At 37.0% G+C, this 12496-nt stretch overlaps 1 protein-coding gene across 2 annotated transcripts in view; it reads left to right on the forward strand.

Annotated features, from left to right (window-relative positions):
• Positions 1 to 12496, forward strand: part of alcama (activated leukocyte cell adhesion molecule a) — a 78436-nt gene that overhangs the window by 52134 nt on the left and 13806 nt on the right. For both annotated transcript variants that reach the window (XM_051120942.1, XM_051120943.1), the window contains exons 2-5: positions 5974 to 6080; positions 6247 to 6466; positions 8185 to 8249; positions 11425 to 11512. In XM_051120942.1, the coding sequence (XP_050976899.1) occupies positions 5974 to 6080; positions 6247 to 6466; positions 8185 to 8249; positions 11425 to 11512 (480 nt within the window). The remainder of the gene's footprint in view (positions 1 to 5973; positions 6081 to 6246; positions 6467 to 8184; positions 8250 to 11424; positions 11513 to 12496) is intronic.

Here is a 12496-nt window from a genome sequence, read left to right on the forward strand (position 1 = left end):
CAAATACTATAAACAAGTATTGGGTTTTGTTGATATTGGGATTGCTGGTGCGTATGCATTTATGGGAGTACAAACGCTGTCAATATTATCTCAGCGACATTACGTTCTGCAAAATTTGAAACGTTTTGAAGAGATCAGCCTACTCTTTGAATGGCCCAGTGTCCCAGTGAGACATGTTTCGGGATGAAATCGTTTTCCTGCAGAGAGTTTTGATTTGAAGTCCAATCGCTCAGCTTTGAGGCTTGATAGTTCTGACAGAAAACAAATTCTCCTTGTTGGTTTGCTTTTATTCGCCCAGCTGTAGCTAAAACAGTGTGATACTGGGTTTAACCACTCCTTTTAACCAATGAATTTCTGTGACTTTACTAAAAATATATATCATATATAGCAGTTTATCAGTTTTTATGTTGTTTTGACTTTTCTGAAAATTTCTGTAATCGCTCAGACTTGTGTCAGATTTTACTTCCGATAGGTCTGGTCTCTCTCTCTCTTAACGCATACTTTAACACTTTTCCCTTATTATGCAGAGACATGAGAGACTTTTTGACACATTTTAGCATTTGAATGCCTTCATTTGTCATCATGTGTTAGATGGCAGACTTTGACACGTTCATGCATTAGGTTAATTTTTGTTGCAAATGTTTTATGTAGTATCTTGTGATTTTGTGGTGTTACTTAGAAATGCACTGTGAGTTCCTAGTTTGGCATTATTGTCTGGTCTGCAGTTCTTAAAGTAGTTCCTGTTTTTTTTTTTTTTAGCAGAACTATTTTTAAACTGACACAGTCTTAAAAGCCCAATGCTGGTGGAACACTCAAATAAATAAATAAATAAATAAATAAAATGTGAGACAACACAAGCCAGAGTCTGAATGTAATAATGTGTATGGCTATACACTAAAAGCAGTGCTTTAAATTATAATATCAGTATTATATTATAGAAATGTGCAACTAATTGTAACTATTTAAGCAGAGAACAGAGCAAAATAACAGAACAAATACTGATTAGTTGTTATTGGAACCCTATTTGTGACTCAACCCCACTTTCACAATTACTGCCCTACTGCAAAGAAAATAACACCTATTTTTAGGACCAAATTATTTCTATGTCAATCAAGCGTGTTGCTATGTAAAGTTCTCATTGTTGTAAACAACTCACAGTCAATGCTAACAACAACAAAAAAAGCTACTAAAAATTCCATGCAATACTAAAATAACAATCATCCTGTCTCACAAAATTATTTGTTACCAGCATAAATGAATTTAAAGGTTCACTTGTAGAATAAAAATTTCCATATAATTTACTCACCCCCCCAAAGTCATCCAAGATGTTCATGTCTATCTTTTTTCAGTCGAAAAGAAATTAAGGTAAATTATCTGGAAATTTCTATTCTGGAAGTGAACTAAGCCTTTAAGTACAGCAAATAATACCATTGTGTAAACATTATTTCATTAAATATCTTATTATCCAGGACAATTCTTCGACCCAAAACACAGAAGACAGTAAAGGTTGATTCCAATGAAGACTAAAACAGAAGAAGGAAGTATTCCAACACATGCTGTCTGTTAACCAGATTGTTTTTTTTATTTCTGAATGAAATGGCCAGGCCCTCACAGAAGCTGACTTACTTCCTTCCTGATACCAAATCAACAGCACTTAAAAGTTGGATGTGAGATAAAAATATCCAGCTGAAGACACTTTCACAATCACTTAAAACATGAGCATAACATAGCCTGAACAAACACAGTGCATTTAAAAATGGAGTAGCCTGCTACAGTAGCTGGAATGCTAAGAGTAAACAGCCTTACCTTCCAACTGATGTAGACTTCCTGTGATTTGACATCTTCCTTGGCCCACTTTCAAAGCCATTTTAACAGCTCTAGGCTGATATTCCAGGACATTGTTTACTTTTTACTTCCAGGGTTTTCCCACCAGAGCCTCACTTCAAAAAATTTCAAAATGGCTGCTGTGTGAACTCAGAGAATCATGGGAAGATTCTTTATGTGAAAAATAATTTCTTTCAGTACATTCTTTTGATTTTGGGATGAAACATGACCTATTTTGCTGGGAAAAGAAATGGTTTAATCCAGCCAAAGATAGTTTGATATGTTGATATGTTTTAGCTAGTTTAGGCCAGACCATGTTGAGAGACTTACACCAGCAAACTAGTTTTGTCTAGTTTAAGCTATGTCTTTTAGTCAAGCATTCATGTTTTGACAGGCTTCAGGATTAGACAAAACCATCTTCCTATCTAATCTCCCTCTTTCCTTGGCTTTATTTACTGTCAGGATCTTTCCGCAGATTATCCGTTGTCATGGTGCTATCCAACCTGTGCAGGTATCATGTGTCTGTGTGCTGCTGGTGTGATTTAGCACAGGTTCTGTGTGCTGTCCAAACAATCAGTAGTCTTTAGATGCATTTAGACCCCACTGTGTACACACTGCTGTCCACACCTGTCCTTTTCGGCTGTCATGATCTCAGTTCTTCCACAGGATTTATTATTAGCTCAGAGCTTTTAGTGAAAAAAGTGTCTCACTTCTGTCATTTATCACAACCTGTTGAAGTCGGAGTGACTGCCAGGTCTGTTTAAAGGAATAGTTCAAGCAAAAATGTACATTCTGTCATCATCCCTTATTTCTTTTCAAACCCATATGCTGTTTTTATTCTCCTTTGAACACAAAAAGGACATTTTGAAGTAGCCATTTTCCATTCATAGTGAAGATGTCTTGTCAAACCTTAAAAAGAACAAAACAGTATGGAGGCCAGTTTCTGCGTTTAAAAGTTTTCTGAGTTTAAAAAATAATGTCTTGTCAAACCTCAACAAGGACAAACAAAAAAATGTATGGAAGCCAATTTCTATATATGTATACATACATACATACATATATATATATATTTGTCATTAATTACTCACCGTCATGTTGTTCCAAACCTGTTAGAGTTTCTTTCATCTTCAGAACACAAATTAAGAAGAAATTAAAGTCATTATTTTTATTTTCTTTGTGAAAACGTATTCTTGTGCCTTCATAAAACTATGGCTGAACCACTGATGTCACATGGACTAGTTTCGCAATGTCCTTTCTACCTGTATGAGCCTTGAACGTGGTAGTTGCGTTGCTGTCTATGCAGGGTCAGAAAGCTCTCGAATTTCATCAAAAATATCTTAATTTGTGTTCTGAAGATGAACAAAGGTCTTACAGGTTTGGAACGACATGAGGGTGAGCAATTAATGACCGAATTTTCATTTTTGGGTGAACTATCCCTTTAATTCACATGTGATTTTATAATTGCCACTTCATATGAGACTTTGTTAGATAAACTGCAGCTTTATATTTCACAATTTCAACTTTTAATGTCAATAGCAACGTTATTTTGTATAATGAGAGTGTATATCTCATATTTGTGAATTTATATCATACGCTGTGATGCTGTGTATTGTAAAATTGCAGCTTTGTAATTTACAACTGCTAGTTTTTATTTCATAATTCCAACTTTATTTTGTGCAGTGTGACTATGTTGCATGATTGTGGCTTCATATTGCACATTGTGGCTTAATATTGTATAATTGTAGTTTTATGTTATACAATTGCAACGCAACGTGACTATATTGTATGACTGCAACTTTATTTCACACTTTGTATTGTGAAATAGCAATTTTATATCTCAAATGACTATAATTATCGCGCAATATAAATTTCTTGGATAAACGATAACAAGAGTTAGATAAATGTTCGATATAATGTTTATGCGGCAAAGGCTAAACGAAATGGCGCTAGTCATTTAAAGCGCGCCATTCGGTCCGTTTATCCGCTCGGATCAAAGTTTAAATGGCGGCGCGGCGGGAGTTTACCAGAGCAGATACGTTAGATCTTTGACGAGTCTCGGTCACGCAACTACTAAACAGTGCTTTGAGATCCAGTGTGGAGCGTTTGAATTCCGTGAAAAAAACACCAATAACTCGGTTTATAGCCAGATGATACAGCCCTGACAAACAGGAGAAACACTGTGCGCGACGAGACAGTATTGTGTCAGAAATGTGGGTATTCTGTCGAATGTAAATATTAATGTAGACGTGTAGAAATGTTTTGAAGGAGGAGTAATGAACTAATACAGTATTTTTTGTGATTAAACCATACTGTTTATGAATTTATACTAAATGTAGACTAGTTAGACTACTGTTTTTCATTTAGAAACCTTATTACATTTTTACCATGTTACTGAGGTGCTATATTTGTGGTTTTAACTGTGATAATCATTATCTAAATGTATGCTACTATGGAAGACCAATGGTTAATATAACATTTTTGTCTCTTAGAAATACAAAATCAGTAATACCTGTAAAAATTGTAGCAACCTAATTTTAAATGGTGAAATGTAATTATTCTGGCTGTTTAAGGGTTTTTTTTTATTAACCATTGGTCTTCCATAGTAGCATACATGACAAACAGTAGTCTAACTAGCCTACATTTAGTATAAATGCATAAACGGTATAGTTTAAGCACAAAAAATAGTGTATTAGTTATTATGAGGCAACACAAACCAGTTTCTTGATTTGAAACGATATTACTCATTTGACATTTATATTGTGATAGTTATCAATATCAACTGATATGAAAAAAATTGTGATCATTTCTTGTCTATATCGCCCAGCCCTAACAATGACACTATATCACATTGCAACTTTACAGCAAATTAACAGAACACAGGTTTGAAAGAACATTTTTTGGGGGGGAAATATTACTTCAGCCAGCACGTCGACCACTGTATACATATTGACTGCTTGTTTAATGCCAGTATTCCTGTATCCAGAGGCAGCATTGAGAAATGTCGTTTCTGTGCAGATTAGTCCATACTCAGTGCTTCAAAATGACCTATTCTGCTGAATTGGTGTGTGTATGTGTTTTCTAGCGTGAATCTATATCATTGGTGTTGTTTCTGTTTATCAGCTCTTTTATCCTCTGCAGTGCAGCCCCTCGGTCAATATTAAAACTGCTATCACAATGAAAAGTTGCAAAAATGGGGAACGATTGCCCTGGAGGCAAGGCTGACTGCGTGCGGAAGAGTGGTTGCCTACAGCTCTAGTCTCTGGTTTGACCAGAATTTGAACCTCTGTTGTTCAGACTCTTTGATTAGTCTCTCTTGGAGACGAAGCGCTGATGGAAGTGGGCGGACCGTGACGTCCCTTCAGCCCTGACCTTTCAACCCCTTATACTGCTTTACCTAAATCTATCGTGCCAGTGGACATGGGGCCTCATTGCCATGACAACCTCACCAGGCATTCATAAAGGGCCCTGCAACCTTTAAGTGCTAAGTTTTGCTCAACATTCGTACTCCTTTCAAACTATTATTGCGCAAACATAACGTCTCGTTTCACAACGCCAACCTTTTCTGCGCTCCAAACTATGATCGACTGTTGCTGATTGTCAGCGCTTATCTGCGTAAGACAGTTGGATGTTTACAGCGCTCATCGGCACAAGTGACAAACAGCGCTGTCGTGTCGGCATGGAATGCTGCAGTGCAATCTATCATTCCACATGACAATGTTCAACTTCCACGTCTGTCATTTCAATCCGTACCTAAACGTGCAAGCTAACGCACAAACAATTATTAATGCATGCACTTCCCATGAGAGAATTCCAGACCGGCTATGTGTTGAAAAACCTCCGCTTGAACATAATTCATTGGTGCTGTTGCGTGGAGTCGTGCCTTTTGTGCTTTCAGAATCTGCGAACACGTCTAATTTAAAATTAAGATGCATAACGTGCACTTGTCTTGGGAATAATCAAAACAAGACCTCAGCTGCCTATCCTCCCTCCCATTTCTTGTTGCTCTGTTTCGGAGTGGAGATAATGCCCTGATGTTTGTGTATGCGCGCGTGTCGCATCTGACAGTAATTTCTGCCGATGCTTCACAGCCGCTCTGTTTGATACCAACCTGCCATCTAAAACAGGATGTTCTTGTCTTGTATTTTCCAGGGAGCTGTGTGCAGACGGTTATAGGTCTGTATGGTGAGACCATTGAAGTGCCATGCAACAATGGAAATAACAAGCCAGATGGCCTTATTTTCACCAAATGGAAATACGTGAGTGTTTCTCTGAGCATCTGGGCCGTTACTCTGCCGTGCTAGCCAGTCTTGGTAGCCGAGCAATATACGGCTACTCTCATCATCATATTGATTTCTAATTTAATCTCTATAGGTGCTAAACGTGTGTTTGTCGCTTTGCTAACGGCTCTGTTATCTCATTCAGGTGAAAGATGACGGCTCTCCCGGCGATCTTCTCGTGAAGCAGGCTCTGAAAGATGAGGCGACCGTGTCCGCCACGGATGGCTACAAAAGTAGAGTTAGCATCGCCGCCAACTCCAGCCTCATGATCACCCAAGGCTCACTGGCCGATCAAAGAGTGTTCACCTGCATGGTGGTGTCGTTAACCAACTTAGATGAGTACTCTGTGGAAGTGAAAGTGTACAGTGAGTATTAATAAAACACACACACAAAATATTAATAAATAAGAGCAAATCAGAGAGGAGAATAGGAAAAATCAAGCACAGCCCCAGTCAATGATGAAACCGAATGTAAGCGTCAGATCTCAAATTGTACTGAAAAGTGGGTGTGGAGATGTCAGATATGGGAGAGAATAACATGGGTGATCCACTTTCGTAGCCTTGATCTAGTTGCATGCTTTTAGATGGATAGCATAGAAGTGATACTGATTTGCGCACAGCATTCCACCATAGATCAGAAAGATTGGCTGTGCTTAGGAATGGATTGTGCATATACTAAACAATATATACTGCACACACACACAAATCAGAAAACTGTCAAAAATAGGATTTTTTTTTTTTTAGATTTCTACATTAACAATGTAATGAATATTCTATTTATTTGAGCTGTGTATGGATCTCATCATGTTAGTGTTTTTAAGCATTTTACATTTATTCCAAAATAATAAGTCAAGTTAGTAACAAAATTAAAAAATGCTAGGCTCTGGGCTGAAAACGTTTAGCTGTGAGTGGTTGAGAGTGCAGCGTTTTGTTTCGTTGAGATACTGTGGTTGTTATAATACAAAATATTTGCTTAAGTAATGGCAAAAGCATAGCGAATGTAATGTTTCTCCATTATTTTTTATAACAATAATATGGTAGTCGGGCAATTCCATCTGGTACAGACACAAATACTTGGAGATAAGCAATATTAACGTCTCCATTCTTTTTCAGTCATTGTACAAGCGGGGTGATCAGTATTAGTCCTGCCCCTCCTCTACTCAGATTGGTTAGCTGACTAGAAAGTGACAGTGATGAGTGCAGCATTTTACTCAGAGTTGTATTGTAAAATGTGTATTTTACCCCCTGGAACGTAATTTTTCCTGGGGACTCCCAATAAACGAGATTGGGCTAGTTTTGAGCTTGACTCTTGAACCAATCACAGCTGATCATAACCAGACATATTTAATCATATTGAGATGAAGGCATTGCCTCCTCTCACGTGACTTCCCCATTAATTCTCAATTACCCCCCCCACCAAACTCACCGCACGTTTTAAAGATGGGCTCAGGGGAGGCGAGAGAGACACTGTAACTTTACCTGCTGGTATTGCTCTTAGACAGTGTTTCTTTAGAAAAACGAGTGATTTATAGACTTTCTAATGTTAGATTTTGTAATACTGCTGTTGTTTTACAAATGTGAAATCGTACACAATTACAACATTGAATTAAATTCAGTGAATGGTGTACACTACAGTTATCATTTAAGAGGTAAATCCAGTTGTAATCCGATGTTGTATGGAAAAAAAAATTGTTTTAACTTTTGTCCGATCAACAATGAGTTAAAGAGGTTTTCTAGTGCACTCGTCACACTGGAAATGGAGGGCCAAGTGGAGGACAAGTGCATTTTGGGATACAGTATTAGTCACAGTGTGCTCAGGCTGGAACTATAATGCAAATTTTGCCAAACCAAGTAGGTTGTCCGGGTAGTTGACATTTCAAGTACTTCTACATATATATTGGAATCATATATTATATAATATTATATACAGAATCCATGGGGGAAAAAAATAATAAAAAAAATGTAACTATCCACATTCTATGCATAGAGCATTTTGTCCACAGTATTCATACTGTATGCTACTGTTTGATGCTATGCGTTATCAAACATACCTACATATTTGTTTGCCTTATCTCTTATTTCAGAAAAACCATCAGCTCCTGTAATCAAAAACAAAGCAAAAGAACTGGAAAACGGAAAACTGACGCAGGTGAGTCACACTCTTTATACTTTTCCTTTTAAGACCCAGAGCTTCAGCTGCTGCTATTGTTTCCCTCATCCCGTGTTTGCTCCAGTACACAAACCAGCCAGTGTACTAACAATGTGCAGGATCAAACCCTGTGCCTTTGTTTTCATTACCCAGCATGCCTCTCCAGTAGTCTCAACATTGACACACACCTGCTGTTATCACAGTCAGACGCGGCTCAAAGACAGAGCTAATGATACGGACATCAGCGAACGCATCTGTGGGGCGTACACACCTGATTTAGGCAGCGCTCGAGCGATTGTCACCCACGGCTACACAGGAAACAACCACTTTTATGTTGTCTAGAGTTTGCATCTCAAACACAGGACAGCAGTAATATTATTCGGTTGCATGTGAAGAGGAAGGAGCTTTGATTTGAACTACTTGGTGCACATACAAGGCTTCCCACGCAGTCCTTATGACTGGTGTTTGTAAATGGAGATGGGGGTCGTTATTTTTCATTTCCTTCCCCTATCGCTCTCTCGTTTTAATGTAGTTCAGAGGCGCCGGGATCTGAGGCGGAGATGTGGGGTGGGGAAGGCTGGGGTTGTGTATACAGCATATATGGGACTGTTTTTTTTCCCGTGGCCACCCACCGAGGTCTGTCGTGTTCAAAGTGCCGAGTCTCACTTAGGCAGAGAAAGAGGAAGGGCACTGAAGAAAGAGCACCTCCTCTGAATATAGAACATTTAATACAGTTGAAATGCAGGGTAGCTGAAGGTCTCTGGAAAGAGTAAATTAGAAAGAGAGGGTTGCTCTCAGCAAAACAGGCTGTAGACGAGTTATATTGAAAGGTTTGTGTACATTTTTCAGTGATCATGGCGGCAATGACTGAAAGGTGAAGGAGAGTCATATTGCTAATCTTGGGATTTATAGAGTGAATTCTGAAGTCTGGAATGCAGAGATGTAGCTATTCTGTACAGAAAATCAGCCACGGAAAATCATGTGAATCACAAACATATAGTACGACTAGTGTAGTCTGTTTCTCATTGTTATGAGCCTGTTCTTTTAGGGTTTTAGCAACATTTCACTAGAAGAGCCAGCTTAAGAGTCATTCATTTGGTAATCAGACTCTAGTGGTCATGCTGTGTAGTTTCTTTTATAAACTGTTTTGAAACAAATCAAAAACCAAAAAAAGGCTAAAAATCACAAAATTGTAAATTGGTCTGTATTGGTCGCACTGTGTTTTTGATTGACTAAAAGACTCATATGAGTTATTAATTTGGAACTAAGTGTGCAATGGTTATGCATTGTAGTATGCTTCATGAACAAATGTCTTGTTGGGTTTTTTTTGTTGTTGTTTTTTTTTTTGAAACATACAGAGCGACCAGTATAGTCCAATTGATTACAACTGACTTTTGAGTCGGTTCTTTTTAGTGAATCAAATTTAGACACATTTACGGTAGGAAATTTACAAAATATCTTAATGGAACATGATCTTTACTTAATATCCTAATGGGTTTTGGAATAAAAGAAAAATAAGTAATTTTGACCTATAAAATGTATGGCTGGGTATTGCTACAAATATACCCGTGTTACTTGGTTTTGTGGTCCAGGGTCACATATTATTAAAAATAATGGAATAATGGAACATAACATATATTATAAATTGTGTTTGTTAATATATATTTTTACGTATATTTCTTATATTTTTATTTATACATTTTTTTATTACATTTTTATATAGATCTTAAAATTTTTACGTAGCCAAGCCCATTGTTTAAATTTTGCTGTGCCGCATCTAAAATGTGCTAAAATAGCAATTGTTATTGTTAACTAAAAGTTTAAAAATTGTTTTCTTTCATAAAATAAAATATTAGATGAAAAACTTAAAGTGAAAAGTTTAAATTGAACGTCTATTAAAAAACCTCAAATGGAAATTTAAAAGAAATAAATTAAATTAAAGCTAAAAAACAAAAAATGTCAAAAGCATACCAAACTACTAAAAGAAGAAAACAGGAAATATAAAAATAAAATCTAATTAAAAATAATAATAAATACTGTAATAATAGTATACTAATAATACAATAATAACACTGTTTTGCCAGAATAGTTGAATTGATTGGTTTTCTCATCATTTGGCAGTAGACTTGCATTTGTTTTTTCTAATTAATTCCAGTTACTTTTCCTCTGCAAAAGTACTAAAAGAGTTTGTAATGAAACTGAAATTGGTTGCTTAAACAATGCAGAAAGCATGTGTAAATAAACAACGCTATTAGCAGGCAGAATTCATTCTTAGTGAATCCCCCAAAGAGTCCAGGAAGGAAACTGCTTAGTCACAGCTGCTCTGTTCTATGGCTCAGTGGAAACTACAGGCTTCAGGCAGCACTCTGTGCTTGAGAGGTGATGTATCATGGTCCGGTTCCTGAGGAGGGTCCAGCGTGTTATCAGAGATCGGAATCGTGGTACGGCGATTTCCCCTACCCCGTCCCCCCTCTGTTCGTGGTTCCTCTAAACCTTGGATTTCTCATGCCACCCCGAACACCTGAACTCATGCATCATCCTGCTGTCTGCTCTGCTCTCCTGCCATTATTACCCTTCTCTCTTTCTGCTGATCTCTCTATCCTGGGGCGGATAGCTCGTCAGCATGTGATCCTGTCAGCGTGTTATTAATGCAGAGCCTCTTCGGCCTCTGGCGGCGTTACTCAACCAGAGAGAAGGAAAAGGGCAAGAGAAAGAAAGTGAGGAAATGGAAAAGCTGTATCACAACTGTAGAGTTAAAACCCCACCTACTTTAGCTCATACAGATTATGTCATTATGTATATCAAGGTATCTTCCCTGGGCTGCCTCAGGATTTACCCGCCACAAGTGCAGCATCAGAATAAAAGTACCTGGAGTACCTTATAGTAGGTCATGAACCAACATTAGGTCATGAGCCAACAAAGGGAAAGTCCCGAAGAAGTGTCCCTAGCAAACACACTCACATTGTGTTAAAGGAAATGACACATCATGAGACGCTCTGATCGTGAAACTGTGTCATGAGTCGATAAATAGATGTGTAAGACAGGCGAAACCGAAAGTGTTTGAGTATCGCCGACTTGAACCTCATCCAAATTCTTGCCGATAAGAGATTGCGATATGGTCACTAAAGCAAATGTACTGTTTGTTTGTTTTTCTGTGTGTGTGTTTATGTGTTAGTTGGGAGAGTGTGTGGTGGAGAATGCCAACCCACCAGCAGATCTCATCTGGATGAAGAACAACCAGCCCCTAGTGGACGACGGCAAAAGTGAGTCCACATCAGAGTCATTTAGTGAAAAGAAAAACTGATATATACTGCCAGTCAAAAGATTTTTAATTGGTTTGAAAAGAAGCCTCTGTTTACCAAGCATGCATTTATTTGATCTAAAGTACAGCAAAAACTGTTAATTTTTAAATATTTTTACTATTTAATACAACTGTTTTCTATTTGAAAAAATCTTAAAATCTAATTTATTCCTGGGATCAAAGCTACATTTTCAGCATCATTACTCCAGTCTTCAGTGTCACATGATCCTTCAGAAATCATTCTAATATGCTGTTTAAGAAACATTTTTAATTATTATTATCATCAATATTTAAAGCAGTTAAGTAGATTTCATCAGGATTCTTTGATAAATACAAAGATCCAAAGATCAGCATTTATCTGAAATAAAAAGCTTTTGTACCATTATACACTATACCATTCAAAAGAAATTATAGAAATGAATACTTAAATTTAGCAAGGATGCTTTAAATTGGTCAAAAGTGATAATAAAGACATTTATAATGTTACAAAAGATTTCTATTTCAGATAAATGCTGTTCTTCTGAACTTTCTACTCAAAGAAAAACTCTACTCAGCTATTTTCAGCATAATAATAATAATACATGTTTTTTTGAGCAGCAAATCAGGATATTAGAATGATTTCTGAAGGATCATGTGACTGGAGTAATGATGCTAAAAATTCCGCTTTGAAATCAGATAGAAAACAGTTATTTTAAATAGTAAAAATATTTCAGAATTGTACTGTTTTTGCTGTACTTCGGATCAAATTAACGCAGGATTGGTGAGCAGAAGAGACTTCTTTAAAAAACATAAAAAATCTTATTGGTCAAAAACTTTTGACTGGTAGTGTACATATAGAAATATATTTTAAATTCTTTTTAAATTGTGCCATGGTAAATTGTGTGTTCGTTTCCAATTCATTCTAGACCAATCGCATTAATATGAATCAAAACAGGATCATTTATCT

Source organism: Labeo rohita, chromosome 10 (assembly GCF_022985175.1).
Source record: "Labeo rohita strain BAU-BD-2019 chromosome 10, IGBB_LRoh.1.0, whole genome shotgun sequence".
Classification (NCBI taxonomy): domain Eukaryota; kingdom Metazoa; phylum Chordata; class Actinopteri; order Cypriniformes; family Cyprinidae; genus Labeo; species Labeo rohita.